The sequence below is a fragment of the Delphinapterus leucas genome, chromosome 4, assembly GCF_059928025.1.
Source record: "Delphinapterus leucas isolate spDelLeu-1000000601 "Yukka" chromosome 4, BTC_Dleu_Yukka2, whole genome shotgun sequence".
In the NCBI taxonomy this organism is placed as follows: Eukaryota; Metazoa; Chordata; class Mammalia; order Artiodactyla; family Monodontidae; genus Delphinapterus; species Delphinapterus leucas.
The window spans coordinates 3,592,036-3,607,818 of NC_143132.1; the positions used below are offsets into that span (position 1 = coordinate 3,592,036).

Genomic DNA, 15,783 nt, shown 5'->3' on the forward strand with positions numbered 1-15,783 from the left:
GGGACCTTAACCTTGACCCAGGTACCCATGACTTTCAGCCTTTCCCTTCAAGGCCTGATCCATTCCACCCAGCACAAGAGAGCACATGCTGGGGCCCCAAGAGCGGAGGTCGGTTTGGTAACTTCTCCCCCAGAAATGGATGAGCCTGCTGTTTCCTCTGCTTCAGCAAAGCCCTGTTGGGTAAACACTGTTTTCTCAAAAGCTCCACCGTGCCGATCCAGGGCTGTGATGGAAGGAAGGGGCTGATGCTGGACAGTCACCTCACGGCAGGTGAGATGAAAGAACACTCCCCTCCCAGTGGCTGGCAACAAGGGCTCCCCGAACCCTCCTTCCAGGAGATGCCCTGCGGGACTTGAGAACGGGCCCCCAAGCAGGCGGCAGGGAGGGTCACACCTCACCACTCCGACGCTTGCCAGCCAAGCCTCAGCATCTCCGTCCCCGCTCACCTTGGCACCCGCTGCAGGTGAGGGATGACTCCCGTCCTGCAGAGGTACAAGCAGGTGGCTTACAAGTTCCCCAGAATCAGATGTCCGAACATCAGTGGACATAGGAGATACCATTTAACTGTATACAGCGTCACGGCCACGGTTAGATTCACGTGCAAAGTACAGACCCAAGGCACCCACAGGTGATCAACAGGGTTCTCTTTCACGTTTATTCAGACACACCAAGCAGGGGATGGGGCCACGCCACTGAGAGAAAACGTCTTTGCTATTTTCCGCTCGTGTGGCTTGGGCTCATGCCGTTCCCAACATCTGGGTCAAACCACGAACCCCAGGGAGGAACTCACACGTGCCTGTGGCCACGTCCCTGGCTTGGCGTGTCTCCCTGGGAACCGGTGGGCCGGGCCCTCCAGCTGTGTACGCACATCCCACCGCCCTCCTTCCCAAAGCGGGGCTCGGCTTCCACCCAGCCTGCAGCTTCCGCCCAGCCTGTGACAACACGAGGGCACTTTTGTGCTTCTGTTCCTTTCCCTTCAGCTTTACGATGGTCATTATATTGTAGAAAAGCCCTGAAGCCACGCCCCCGCCGGTGATAACCCCTTGGCCGGACAGAATGTGATGGCCAGTGTGCCTGGGGCACTTTCTCCTTTCTGACACCAAGGGACTATTTTGAGAACAGGGAGGTGGTCAGGAGCTCTGCGCCTGACCTGTGCTCACTTCAGTCATTTGTAGAAACCTGGCTTCCTTGGCTGACCTCAGGGTCCGCTCGAGCAGGCCACAGAATGTCAGTCTGAGGAATGATTCCAAGTGGGCTGTTTAGAGGTAACATACAAAATTAAGCTAATGCTAAACCCCCGTTTCCTTAAAGATGGGGAGGAGGGAAGGATACGCGATAGTTAACAGAAAACCTAGGCTAGGCCTGCAGAAGGATGGGCGTGACTGCATCACCTTCACGCCGACTTCCTGCCCAGGAGGCTGGATTTTCAGCACAGGCTGAGCGGAGCCTGCAGGTGTGAAAATTGGACTGCGCAATGGGGGTGCGGGGCTCCCCGACTTATTCCTGCTTCTGGTCCCAGGGAGGCGCGCCAACAGGGACATCAGGAACATCTGGCTTTGGCAAGGATGACTGTCTCCGGGGAATCTCCCTGAGGCAGGAGGCCGAGTGCCCGGACCTGAAGGACCATGACCTTAATGGAAGCTGCACAGAAGAAGGGCAGGGTCCGCAGGGCAGGAGGGGTGCAGAGATGAGGCCGAGGGAGCGTCGTGAGCTTGCCCCACCCCAGGGTGCTCTCTGAGGCTCCCCGCACCCTCTCTCCTTGTCACTTGGCGGGACTGCAGGGGCCGTGAACTCTGGGACTTGGCCCAGCACCGCGTTCTGCCCTGTGTCCCTGAGGAGGAATGCAAGCCGGGGATGACAGCCTGGCCCTGAGCACGCTGCTCTCGGAAGCGCGGCTCAGTGTAGCTTACCCACCAGAGCTGAGCTAAGACAACACCGTACGCCCGGCTCCTAGGTCCTCCCGCCCAGGGCCCGTGTCCCCGGGGACCATGGCAAGGGAGGCACACGTGGGGCCCGTGCATCTGGGCTCCGGGCATTTCTTAAAGCCCCGGCCGACATTAACAAGAGGGAAGAGATGGGTGACGAGGCTGGAAAACGGAGGAAAAACACAAAACTTTAAGACACTTCAACCTACAACATGCAAGTTACCGAGAGAGAAAGGTGACTATCGACAGTGGGGTGCTGGACCAGAACACTGAGGAATGAACCAGAACCCATGCTAGACGTACAACGAAGATATTCCAAATACAACCTAAAATTCCCCTTTGCCTGGCGCAGCTCAAGCCGGTTAGTTTGAATTTGAAGCATTTAACGCTGAACACAAGTAAAAGTTTACACACAATACTTTATTAGCGGTCTTATTTCTTCAGAGCGTCTAACTTTATAGCCACACACGCTGCGCCGCCCTCCGCCCTGCTGGGTTGTTTTGTTTTGGTTTTTGTCGCATTCTGATTGAGCTGGTATTTGCTGAAAGACTTAGTGGGTTCTGACTACACTTTACCAACTGCTCGGCAGGCATGAGGCGAGGGAATTTTCTCTTTCTTTCTTGCAGTGAAGGACGATTGACGATTTAGAAACACCACAGATAATACTATGAGATACATACCCAGATCGAGCTGGCACGTGCCCTCGTGTGTGTGCACACGTGTGTGCATGCACACACTCATAGGCACACACGCATGCGCGCACACACACACACCAGCCCCTCTCGGGCCCCAGCCAGCCCACCGGTACGCTGAGTTAGGAAGCTAAGGCTGAGCGAAGGCAGAGGAAGGCACCTCTCCACTGAGATGGGGGTTAAGAAGCTGGGCCCCCAGGCCAGCTCGGGACACCCCTACACCAGGCAATTGAGGAAAGGGGCGCAGGCTACCCCCCATCTCAGCTGTCCGTTTGGTGACAGCAAGTCCAGAGCTAACCTAGTATTGCATTTCAGACCCTGCAAAGTGTTTTCATGTACATTTGCGCACTATGAACAGGAGGCAATACGGCAAAACAAAAAACAGAGAATTTGGGGTCCGACTTGGGCCCTTTCCCGGCCCTGGACCCGGGGCCTCACGGACCCTCTCCAGCCTCGGCACGCTGCGTCTGCAGAACAAGATCCCCTCCGGCCTGCCAGCACCGGAGGGCGAGCCTGCTCTGAGCTCCAAGCCCCTGTGCCTGGGCCACATCAAGTACGCAGGGATGGGTCAACACACGTCTGCTGAGTGAGTAAGTGATCAGAGGCGTTGGTAAGGCATCCAGCCAGCTCCCGGGCCACCCGGCAAGGAAGGATGCTCGGGGCACTGAGGCCCAAGCTGTTCTCTCCTCAGTGAACCCACCGGAGGGCTTTCTACCCCATGGATTCAGCCTTCCCCTGACCTCCTGGCAGTGCCTTTCTTAGGTGGGAAAATGACCTTTTTGTGGGTCTCCAGGATGAGTTTTTCCCTAAAAGCTTAAGTCCTATTTCTTGGTTCTGAAGCCCCTCCCCACAAGGTGACAATCAGATTCCAGCATCTTCTATGTAAAATGTTTACCTGATTTCTTTCCTTCCCATGTCACCCACACAGGAGCTTTTGAAGCATTTAGTTCTCGAGCTGATACCCAGCAAGGGTAGAAGAAACGGAGGCACAAAATGCTATGAACGTGGACAGAGGTGCACGGCTCCCGAGACAGGGCTGGTCAGCAGACCCAGGCCCTGACGCCTCTGCGGAGCGGGCACTAGAACCCAGCGGAGGCCCTTCCTCTCCCCAGTTCCATGTAACAGTGATATTCTTTGGACTTCCACTTTCTTCTCTACTAGCAACTGCAAAGGCTGCACATCGCTCATCCGATGTTTCCTCCATCCTTCTAAACGAAGAAGCGCAATCAGACGAAAGGAAGATCTGAGTCACTACATTCAGAAATTACTTAAAAGAAGTAGATTTGGGAAGTCGGCCTGGTTTCAATTCCAGCGTATGAAAGGTAGCACGTCACCGCCCCCCGCCCCACACTTCTTAACGGCACCTACTTAGAAAAATAAAATCAACAAGTTGCTTGCATGTTTTCTTGGGCCATTGCAATAAGCAATGCAATCTTCCCTACAGCAAAAAGCAGAGGGAAAGCATCTGGAGACCCAAACTGCAGCGTCTGGGTCTATGCTGCCGACAGTTTAGGATGAGAAAGCTGGAGCGAGGGGCATCGCTGACACTTGAAGAATGATGAACGCAGCTTCCCAGGTCGACATCCTCACTGGACCCGGCCTCAGGTGCTCCGAATCAGATTATCCCGCGGTGGTGACCTCAGTGTGCTCACCGCTCCCCAGGTAGCATCCTTTAAAAAATACCCGTGTGCATGTCCTTCTTGGGCTCACAGACCCACGACTGGAAGGACTCACCTGGAGGGAAAAATCTTTCAACACTGGCCTCAGCTGATGTAATTCTGAGGCATGGTCCAGGACTTTTCCTATTCCCAACTCTCTATTTCACCAGGCTGTTCCCACGTGTGTCTTCCTACATGTGACATTCGTACAGGCAAGTCTATCTTGAAACTGAATAAAGACTTTTTATAAAGGCTAAGTTTGACCCTGGTTAAGTAACTTAATCTGGAAGGCAACGCCACATTGGTGTAAAACAGGCAAACATAAAATTACATTTGAAATACCTCAATTGTGTTTACTAAAAGGGATCGGAGGGTGAAAAAGAGGCCTCTAAGAACTTGCAAATCAAATCCATGTGAGTAAAATTTGCACCTTCCTCATTCTCTTAAATAGGAAATAGAAGTTCTGGAACACAACCTAGGAATCTCAGAACATCTCAGAGCTGAACATGACCTTGAGGACGATCTCGTGCTGCTCTTTACAGGTGGGGAAACTGAGGCTTAGGGAGATGAATGAATCTGTCCACAAAAAATACAGTCTTTCATTAGGAGACCCGGATTCCAGGTTCACGGCATTCTAGAAGGGGAAAGTGATTCCGTTTTCCTTCCGAGGACCTTCTTTGGCCAGAGTCCCCTTCCACACTGGGGTCATACTGCCGCCAACAAGCACACGGGCGCCCGCCATGAATTCAAAGGCCGTTTACCCTGCAGACGTGCCCACTGCTCCTGCGCTAGAGGGATTTTTACTTATGTGACTGTATCACTGGAAAGGAGTTTCTGGTCTGGAAAGACTATGCTAGCCTGGCGCTGAGAAGGTGAAGGTGCCGCTGAGACGCCATGGAAACCAGATGTGGGAGACGGACTCTCCCACGGCTCTCAGTGCATGATCTGATGGAGTTCCAGACGCCTCGGCCACGCTAAGTCTTGGCCAGTTTCTGGCAAAGGCCTTGGATTCTCAGGAAATCTCAGCACCTTCCCTCCTGTGCAGTTAGCACATCTCTTGCGGGCTACACCGGCACAACGTTCACACCTGGAGTTTCTCTAAGCCCAGCTTCCCCAGGTTCAGTGGAGGTAGTTGATGTGATATGTCAGGGAAGAGAAATGTTTGTAAAAAATCAACAGGATTGATTTTCTAGAATTTTTTTTTTAGGCAAAATTAAGGTGCTTGGAAAGTTAGGAAGAAAAAGAAACCCAATATATTTTGCTTAAAATAAGAAGCACGGGGAAAATAAAAGACTTTGAAAGAGATGGCCAATTTCACCTTACAACTTTCTGTGTAACTTTAAAAGATTTCCACACGGCTTAGTGCGTACGGTTCCAAGGTCACCCTTCAACCTGGAGCCGGCTTCTGTGTCTTTCCCAAGTTCTGTCAGTAAATGAGACCAGCTCAGCGATCAAATCAAACCCCTCTCATCTCTAAACAAAGTATATTTACCCTGAATAATTTTCTTCACCAAGTACTAAAAAGGTACAGTTTCTGGAAATGAATGAAATTTATCGACTTTTGGCTTGGAAAATGACCTCGTTGGAAAAAGAGACAAACCGTAGAAAGGTGAAACTACGAAAACACTAGTCACAGAATGGAATCGCTCCTGGCTTCGCCTTTCTGCCCCTGGACGTCTGACTGCACAGGGATCCCCAGGAAGCTGCCTGAATCCCCGGTCCAGGACCAGAGCTCCCTGGTCAGAAGGAAGAATTTTGCCGAGGAACCCTCTCGTCACCAGCTTTGTTGCAGTTTTAAATTCTGCCTCAGGGGTGGTATTTTAAAATCCTGCACGTGGAAAAAAAAAAACCTTTCTACATCTTCTTCTTAGTTACAGCTAGAAAGGGTAATGGAGAGAAGGCCCAACCCAGCGGGGCGGCGATGTCCATCCAGCACTGGACGCCCAACAACCAAACGTGGTCCCAGGGGTTGGGTCACAGGAGTGTCTGTGTCCTCGGGCCCGGGCTTGCCGCAGGTTCTGCAAGTGGCCCTTGGCCACTGTGTCCGATTTTCCTCTCTCTGGCTTTCCAGTGCTTTACCTCTCTGCCCGGATTTTGTATCTCAGCACAAGGTAGGCAGTGAGACGCAGGGAGATGAAGAAAATCCCCAGGACAACGAAGTCCAGGTAGAGCTTGGCGTTCTCCACGTCCAGCTCTCTGAGAATGGCCTCCGACTTCTGGAAGTGGCACGTATCATCGATGTCACAGTGCAGGTCCTCGCGGTCGAGGCCATAGATGGAGAGGATGACCCCTTCAAACCCATATCTGAGGAAGGAAGTGCCAGTGTGAGAAGGGCTCAGGAACCCTCCCCCCTGCCTCTGCCCACGTCTGTGGAGGGTAAGGTACCACCACCATCCTCCCATCCTCAGCCTGGCTCCCCTCCCTCCCCGGAGATCTTTCTCCCTGGAACACTTCCTCACGACTCCACAGCTTCCTCAGATAAATCCATTCAACGGCTTGATGATGTGTTTTCCAATTTTGTTTCCTCCAAAGTCTCAACGAAAAAAAAAAAAACAAACCCACCCAAAAAAACCAAGAGTAGGTATTGTTCAAGGGTGATACGAATGGAAAAGCACTTTGATTACTTCTGAAATCATACGTTTTTTAACAGTTAAATATAATAAAGGGTCCGATAGCTTTCCAAGGACTGGGGAGCATTTAAATAAAACATTTCTGCATCACCTTTCATTCCATTCCAGCCCTGCATCATCAGAACAAAAACGCTAATTCCGGGAAGAAAGACACGGGTTTCTGATTTCTTGGTCTTGGAAGGTGCACCTATGGCTGAAACTCTGTACAAGCGCTTTGTTTTGATTTTGTTCTCCGGAACAATAGACCTGGGTCTGAATTGACATTCTAGAAAAGACAAGCTTGTCCACAACTGGGGACCCTGGCTGTCACGTGGAATGGCTGTGTCTGGGGAGAAAAGCTCTAACGACCAGCCTCTCCTGCCGAGGGCCAACGTGCCGAAGCACCTCTGCGTCGAGAGCGTGAAATCTGATCGCCTAAGTGCTGAGGCACCAGAACTGTCTTGTTCAAGAATGTTAAGATGCTTGAAACATGACCTGTTTCCCACTGGATTTCTTATTAAGGTTTTATGGGTTCAGAACCTTGTTCATCCCAGAGAGGAATGAAGTTCCTAAGAGATGGAAATATGCAAGGCAGCTCTCCGAAGCACGCAGGACACGGAGCCACGAGTATGCGTGTGTGTGTGGCATGCACAACTAGGAAAAAAACAAAAGGCACCGATACTCTTTGGGTTCACGATCCAAGAAACATGCCGTCATCTAGCTGACAGCAAACAAGTGGCTTTTGTGAGCCTCTGCACGTCCCTAAGTCCCTTCCCTCTGTCGTCCTAAAGTCCCTGAGGCGTAAGGTGCCCCCGCATGTACCTGACATAGGAAATGTAGGACATCCACTGCAGGTACGTGGGGATTGTGTCGAAGCTGACGAAGAATCCTGAGAAGAGGAGGACGGGGACGGCCGTGACGGGGCCCACGAAGGTTGCCACCTGAGAGGGACACAAAGGGGACTTACTCCCATCTACCTCCTCCTCCCCATGTGGCCCGGAGGCCACAGCCCGTGTTTCTGGACGGTCGCCAGCAGCTGGCAAAGGGCCAGAGACTTCAGGACAGGTCACACCAGGGCCAGGACGGCGCAGAGAAGCACCCTGTTTGGGGAGTGAGCTGGCTGGTCTCTGGCACAGGGAGGGGCCGGGGCTTGTGCCCAGAGGCCCAGCAGAGGGGACAGAAGGTGAGAAAGAGTAGAAACCCCACAGAGCAGGGGTGGCACGATGCTGGACATGTGGTTGTGAGGGCGCTTGGCTGGGAGAGAGGCACAGCGTCCCAGGACCAGATGTCAGCGTGTTCCAGGGAGGAAGGGTCGGGAGCGCGATTCCCTGGGTGCTGACTGCAGCTGGCATGGGCCGAGCACTTTCTACGGCTCGGCTGTGGGGTGGATGCCATCGTTATTCCCAGCCACAGATGAGGGTACCGCCCAGAGGCTCTGAACACAGAAAGGAGTCCATCACACGCTGGGGAGGGGGGCGTCAGAAGGCCACGGTGGTGGTGACTCCCCAGGCTTCTGGCTTCGTCTTCTAAGGGTCGGACTGGCCTGAGCACCAGGAAGCCCCAGGGGTGCAGAAACTGCAAACACGGCGGGTTTGGCAGGTTGGGGGTGGGTGGTACCAGGCATCCAGAAGGGACACCTGGAGGGGCTCAGGAGGGTGGGAGCATGGGGTGCAAAGGGGGGTGTCTAGGGGACAGCTGAGTGGATCCCGCAGAGGCAACAAAACGTAGGCATTGAGAGCTTGGCCTCTGAGCCGGCTGTGTGACTCTGACAAAATCACGTTGCCCCTCTGGGCCTCAGTCTCCCCATCTGTGAAATGGGGAGCATTGCACATAACTCATGGGTGTGCTTGGACTCGATGAGCTGATGTTCAGAAAGCACTGAGACCAGCAGCTGGTGTGCCCCAAGCTCCACACAAGGGCACCTGCTGCTGTCAATCTGCCCATCCTGAGAAGCCAGTACCGCTCGACCCCTTCCCTGGGGGTCAATCGACCTACTGAAGCCAGACTAGGAACCTGGGGCAGAATCAGGAGGAGGGTCACAAGGAGTGGGTGCCGAGCCCCACCAGAGCCACGGCCCCGGTCGCACGGGCCAGGGTGGAGAAGCGAGGCCTGTCCCGTGGTGCGTCCTCGGCCGATACCTGCAGGGATGTGGAGGCGGCTCCGATCAGCAGGCCCAGAGACTGAGCCACCAGCGAGGTCATGGTGCCCAGTGCCGCGAAGAGGACGAAGCGCACGGCGTCGGACGGCTGGGCCGTCATCCAGTACACGATGCTGCAGTAGGCCACGGGGAACATGACCTGCAGACACGGGGCCTGTCAGCCTCTGCCGGCAGCCGCCACTGGGGGCGCTGGGGAGCCCCGCGCCTCCTCACATCATGGCGCTGCCACTCACGTACCTGAAAGGGCACGTCAGCCATGGTCTTGGCCAAGTAGTAGGCCTTCAGGCTGTACCAGTAATTCAGGTGTTCTCGAAGAAACACTCCCATCTCCAGCGGAACTAGGGGACGGGAAAGTGGAAAGGGTCAGGCAGACATCACAGTGGGATCACCACCTCAAACAGGTGGTCTCGGGCTTCCCTGGTGGCGCAGTGGTCGAGAGTCCGCCTGCCGATGCAGGGGACACGCGTTCGTGCCCCGGTCCGGGAAGATCCCACATGCCGCGGAGCGGCTGGGCCCGTGAGCCACGGCCGCTGAGCCTGCGCGTCCGGAGGCCACGGCCGTGAGAGGCCCGCGTCCCGCAAAAAAACCCCAAAAAACAAAAAACAGGTGGTCTCCTGCCGAGCCCTCTGTAGCCCCAACCTGTCCTACACCTCCCTGTGGACCATGCAGTACTTACAAAGTACCTGAAGGTTGAATGGAAAGGTGTGAAATGATTTACCCGTCTGGAAAAACTGCCCATCATTGTTATAACGGAAGCGTCACGAAGGGGAGAATCCAAGTGCGGAGCATCACTGTAGTGATGGGTACAAATGTCTACGGTTGCCCTTATTTTCACTGAGTAACTGTAACAATGGGATTCCCTTCCTGGACAAGACCTCGCAAGCTGCTCTTGGAAATTCAGGGCAATTTAAGGAGGAGGCATTGCCGGGAGGGGGTGTTTAGGTGTTGCCGGGAGGGGGTGTTTAGGTGTTGCCGGGAGGGGGTGCTTAGGTGTTGCCGGGAGGGGGTGTTTAGGCTGGAGAGCTGGTGAAGCAACAGCTTTATACACTGTCTCCCTGAAGGGGCCAAGGGCAGCCTACTTTGCAAATAGTCTAGAATTGTGTGGAAATCCACCTAGAATAGCTTTACCCACTCACACACTTGGCCGCACCAGGGCTGTCTTAACTGAACGAGGTAATGCTCATGCACTAGTGTTTAAGGGGATCCTGATTAGAAAACCTTTTAAGAACGTCTCTTCAGCCTTCCACCAGGCTTACAAGACTTCCTAGCGGTTCATTCCTTTGGCTTAAATATAGTATGCACTTTCTTGTCTAACAGAAAATACAATAATACCTACATCTGTCAACGAAGAAAACGGTATTTAAAAACACAAGACGCTATGTGTTCATGGCCAAGCCAGCCACGGCCTCAGTGGCAGATAAGGAGGGAGAGGTGGGCACGGGGTCCACCAGGCACTCACACGTGAGGACGGTGGGCATGAGGGCTGCAAACATGAGGAAGAGCATGGAGAAGAAAAGGAAGCCGGAGTTGCTCAGGACCTTCTTGGCTTCGTTCCCGATCCCCAAGTAGAGCAGCCCAATGAGGAGGCCGATGCCAATGTGGGAAGTGATCCGCAGGTGCGTCAGGACCTGGGGACAGACGTGGTTCACACTCAGGTGTGCAGAAGTCCGAAGGTGGACAGTGAAAGAACAAGGCGGCCAAGGCCCCCAGAGGCAGCGGCCAAGGCGGGTCACAAGCTCTGTCCTGCCCTTTCCCTGCACGAAACAAGCCCCCGACCCTAAACCAGCACACGTGCGTGCGTGCGTGCCCACACACACACACACAAACACACACAGCAGCATTTTACTGCCGTTAAAACAGAAAGAATTGCTATCCTTTGTGAAATCCCCTTCAAAGTGGCAAACCAGGGAGGGCAGTGTACCTTCGGAGGGGAGGACAAGGGACAACGATGGTGGTGAAGGGGGCAAAGAATGGATACATGACAGGCCCACCCTTGCAGAGCTCCGCCTGGTGGCTTCCAGCCCCTACATCTTTCAAACTGGTTCCCAGAGGCCCCTGGGCACTCAGCCCACTACACAGGTTGTCAGATCATCCACTTGAAAGGGTGGATATCGTCACGGTTCCCAATCCTTCACCAACTCCTTCCTGTAAGTGTCTGCACAACCCACCATGCCCTGTGTCGGACGGAGCTTTCCGGAGGGAGGAACACACTCCCCGACGTCAGCCTTGGCCAACGGAATGTGAACACCAGTGACCGTTTCCCTCCGGGAGCCAGAGCCGTAAGGGCTGCCATGTGGTTTCTCCTGCACTTTCCCTCTGCCATGTTCCAGAAAGGAGCCGGTCCTCCATTCTGGGTCCCAGGACGAGAAGACTCGTGGGGCAAGGCCATGGCCCACAACCCGTTACACGAACCAGACATAAGTATTTACTGTCCCAGCCACTGGCATCTGGGGAGTGTTTGTTACTACTGCTTCACAGGGAGCTGACGGATGCAGACGGAAGAACAGTCTGAAAGCGCAAGCAGGATGAACAACCCGAAAATGACCCGACAGCTTCCTTTGCCACGGAGACCGCCTTACCGAATCCCTCATGATGCTGAGGAAAGTCCTTTTGAAGAGGATGCAGAACTGGGTGAGGCAGCTGGCAGAGAAGCTGTGACAGCCTTCCATGGAAGTGGAGTCCTGAGGACACACCAAGGAGGGAGGAGGGGTGAGACCCCAGCCCTGGGACGCCTCCCCTCTCAGCTAAGAAAAGTTCTCATGCAGCGGGCGCACGAGGGGGTGTGCAGCGCTGCTGGGGGCTGGGGCTTCACATTACCTTTCTCCACCCCTTCAATCGTTTTGCCTGCTTTACCTCTTCAGAGGGCCGGTGCCAAAGAAAAGGGTTCACCTCGCCATCACCTCCGGGCTCTCTCCTGTAGTCAGAGTCACACATGCCCTCCCGGACGGCTCTCACCAGGCGGCCGTTCTGATCGCCATATTCACCGGACGCGACTTCCATGACTGCACCGTGAGACACAGACAGGGTCACCCTAGGCATCGCTCATGTGAACGGTGGGCCTCTTTGCTTTGCAACAAAATCATTAATCTAGCAGGAATATTTTAAACTGATTATGTAGATGCTGTGTGATGATGCCAACAATATGATAAAAATCATTTAGTGACCAATGTTCTTTTGGCTCTAAACACCCAGGCAAGGCCATTTATCACGTCAGGAGCCTGAACACGCAAATACGGATTGTGATGTCGGAGAGCCCGGGAAGTCATGAGCTCATGCATCTGTTAACTTATTCATCTGTCCAATATTTACTGAGTGCCGGCCATGGGCATTCAAGCACCAGAGCTGGAGCTGGAAGGAGGGCAGAAGGAAGCAGGATTCCTGCTGGGAAGGCAGTTCCCAGGGCGGGGGTGAGTGACGGGCGCTGTGGCAGCTCTCTGGGACCAAGGAGAAGTGCCGGGGGTACTGAGGGAGGTGCGCTCGGCGTCCTGGGGACGTAGAGATCATGGACCACCAGCCCCACCTCTCAGATCCCCAGGCACCATCTCCTCCACCTTCCTTCCTTGGCCCCGGTGTCATGCCTCTGCACCCCAAACTGTCCGAGGCCCCCCGCTGCCCCTTCTCTCCTGGGTCCACACTCCCCCCGGCGACTGCTGTTCCTTCCTGCCCTCCCACCTGCCCTCTCCTCTCCCCCATCCTGTCCCTCCTGGTGTGGGTCCCAGCCCCTCACCCGAATAAGATTCTTGCTAATGCAAAGCCCACAGGGACCCCCACCCCACCCCTGGCAAAACCAGCCGTCTGTTTCCTGAGCCGGGGTGACTAAGCCGTCCTCCATCTGGTCACACACCAGGAGAGGTTGTCCTCACCAGAACGTCACGATCAATGACACCAAACGAGCCAGCACTGACCACTCTGCTGGTCACTCACACCCACCACCCTCCAAACGGCCATCCTCATCTCTCACCCTCTCAGGTGTGATACTGAGGGTCTAGAAGCCACCAGAAGGGCACACCGTCCCCTTCTTGGGCCCTCCTTGCAGTCCCACGTGCTCTGTTCCTTCTCCTGTCATCTTTCTCTCTAGGTTCTCACGTCTTCGCAGGCCACGGACCTCACTGCCCTCTCCTGTGCAGCGGTGCCTGTCCCCGGCTGTCCTCTCTCCTGAGCGACTGGGCAGCTATCAGCCTGATCCATCCCTGCCTTTACAGATGCTCAAGCATCCTCTTCCTCTCCCTCGGCCCTCACGTCCTTCCAGCTCACAGCACTCTGGTCCTGCTTCGTCAGAGCCCCTTCTTTTAAGAGAGAAGCAGTTCCCAGCAACAGCGTCTTGTGGAACACTATCTGGGAGATGACATGTAGAGAATGCGGGGTCTGGATGCTTGAGAGTAAAACAACTGAGTGAGAAAGCCCGGTGACCAGGAGACCAAGGAGGAGAATTATGGTGGATTGAAGGGTGTTCCCCCAAAATTCATGTCCACCTGGAACCTCAGAATGTGGCCTTATTTGGAGAAGGTTCTTTGCAGATGTAATTTTCTGGTTATGGATCTTGAGATGAAATTATCCTGGATTTAGGATGGGCCCTGAATCCGAAGACTGCCCTTATAGTAAGAGGAGAGGACACACAGAGACACACAGAGAAACACAGAAAAAGAGCCGTGTGAAGACAAGGGGCAGAGACTGGAGGGATGCAGCCACAAGCCAAGGAATGCTGGAGCCTCCAGAAGCTGGAAGAGGCAAGGAAGGACCTTCCCCCGGAGCCTTAGGAGGGAGACTGGCCCCGGAGACACCTTCACTTCTGGCCTCCAGAGCCGTGATCAAATGCAATTTCTCTTGTTTTAGGCCACCCAGTTCGTGGTGCTTTGTTATAGCAGTGCCAGGACAGCAGGATGCGATGGCCAGGAAGGGACCCCAGATACAGTGGCGGAGGGAGACAACAGGAATGGGTCGGGCTGTTTGAGCACGTGGTGGTCTAGTGAATATGAGCTCAAGAGAAAGAGAAGGCGAGGGGGGTGCAAGGTCTCCCGCTTGGAGAGCAGGGTGAGGAAGGGCAGATCTGACGGAGGAAGAGGGAGGCGTGGGACTTGAAGAGGCTGTCATTTGCAGGTAAACGTGTGTGCCACACAGTGGGCAGATCTGGTGGGAAAGTGACTTCAGACGTCGTTGTCAGTGCTCTGGAGGGCCTGGGCCAAGAGGGGAGGCCAGAGCAGGAACGCCGGGGGCACCGGAGGTGGAGCCCATAAATCACAAGTTGCAAAGCACGGAAGCACCAGCCTCAGGACCTCCGAGTCAGGAGAAGTAACTCGGACCATTAGCCTGGCCTCTGGGCTCCCAGGGTCACATTTTTTCTTGGGTTTGGTCAAAATTTAAATCAGCATTTCAACATCTCCGTTAATCAAGGCAAAAGGGTTTTTCCTTAAGGTGATTTCTTTTCAGAAATAACTTCCTTTAGCCTAGAGACATCACAGAGTAAAGTATGAGGAAATATTTCTCCTAACAATAGATCCCTTGTTGTAGTTCCCAGGTATTTTATCTGGAGAAAACAAAACCTCTTTTGACATGGTCTTAAAAGTTCTACCTCAGGATGGCACTTGAGCTATCTGTGGAATGTTCAAGTAATTCTTGCTTTGGAGGCTTCAGGTAAAAGCGGAAACCCACCAAGAATAAAAAAGACCCCCTTTCTTTTCCTTCCGGCTGGTCATGGCTCTACTTACCAAAATCGGCTGGGTTGTGGTAGGTTGGGCAATTCAGACCTAAATCCCTCAAATACGGTACAAGATTTGAGACTTTTCCCCGGTACACACACTGTCCTTGACTGAGGACATAAAGCTGGAAAAAAGTACGGAAAAGGGAAACATCAACTCCGCCTTCCTCTGTAAAGCAAGAGACGCTCTCAATCCATCCATCCATCCATCCATCCATCCATCCAACCACCCATACATTCATCCAGCCATTCACCCACCCATCCATCAATCCATTAATTTCTCTCTCAGGAGAGCTTTATGTTACCTCCCAAGGACTCAAAGTTCAAAGGGAAATCCATGGTAAGTCAGGGAAAACAGAGGATATCATGTGACCAGGAATTATTATGATGTTGCTTTTTTCCCTTCATGCTAGCCACCTGCTTAGGAAGGATTTTGGAGCTATACACACTTCATTCCTTGGGACTTTTTTTTTGCTCATGATAGTATCAAAACCTAAGATTTATAAAAGAGATGATATTGTCCAGATAGCACAACCTGCTATCTAATTCTGTATGGCAAGTACTCCCCCACTGTCACCAGGGGGTGGGGAATGAAGCCTCAGTAATGTCAGTGACTCGCCCAAGACCCCGTAGCCGGACACCAGCCCCAGAGACAGGATACTGGTCAACTCTTCTACCCGCTCCGGTCCTGCCCCCTGAGCTGCTTATGGAGCCAAAATCTTAAGAAACATAACACTTAAAGCCACTCAGAAATGAAGACACCCCAATGAACTAAGGGGAAGCCGTGAGTACCGGGATTTGGTTATGCCCGGGCTGATCACAGCGAGGCGTGCGCACCTGGTCGAACAGCTCAAAGAGCTTGGCGCTGGGCTGGTGGATGGTGCAGATGACGGAGCGCCCCCCCCGAGCAAGCCCCTTCATCAGGGAGACCACCTGGAAGCAGGAGGCGCTGTCCAGGCCGCTGCAAGGCAAGGGGCACCGTGAGACGCCTGTGGTCCCCAACCAGACCCCGCGTTCAGAGTGTCCAGGCTGGGTCTGCGCACGGA

The 15,783-nt window shown here is 53.8% G+C and overlaps 1 protein-coding gene across 5 annotated transcripts in view; it reads right to left on the reverse strand.

Moving 5' to 3' along the window:
* Positions 1-2,324: 2,324 nt before the first annotated feature.
* Positions 2,325-15,783, reverse strand: part of ABCG1 (ATP binding cassette subfamily G member 1) — a 61,527-nt gene continuing 48,068 nt past the window's right edge. Inside the window, exons 7-15 of one of the 5 annotated variants that reach the window (XM_022553047.3) lie at positions 15,530-15,698; positions 14,748-14,862; positions 11,932-12,044; positions 11,622-11,723; positions 10,502-10,670; positions 9,280-9,380; positions 9,023-9,181; positions 7,707-7,825; positions 2,325-6,579 (exon numbers count right to left, since the gene is read on the reverse strand). In XM_022553047.3, coding sequence (XP_022408755.2) covers positions 6,351-6,579; positions 7,707-7,825; positions 9,023-9,181; positions 9,280-9,380; positions 10,502-10,670; positions 11,622-11,723; positions 11,932-12,044; positions 14,748-14,862; positions 15,530-15,698 — 1,276 coding nt within the window. In that variant the 3' untranslated portion in view covers positions 2,325-6,350. Of the gene's footprint in view, positions 6,580-7,706; positions 7,826-9,022; positions 9,182-9,279; positions 9,381-10,501; positions 10,671-11,621; positions 11,724-11,859; positions 12,045-14,747; positions 14,863-15,529; positions 15,699-15,783 lie in introns of all 5 variants that reach the window. The other 4 variants (XM_022553045.3, XM_022553044.3, XM_022553048.3 and 1 more) reach the window with 4 other exon arrangements.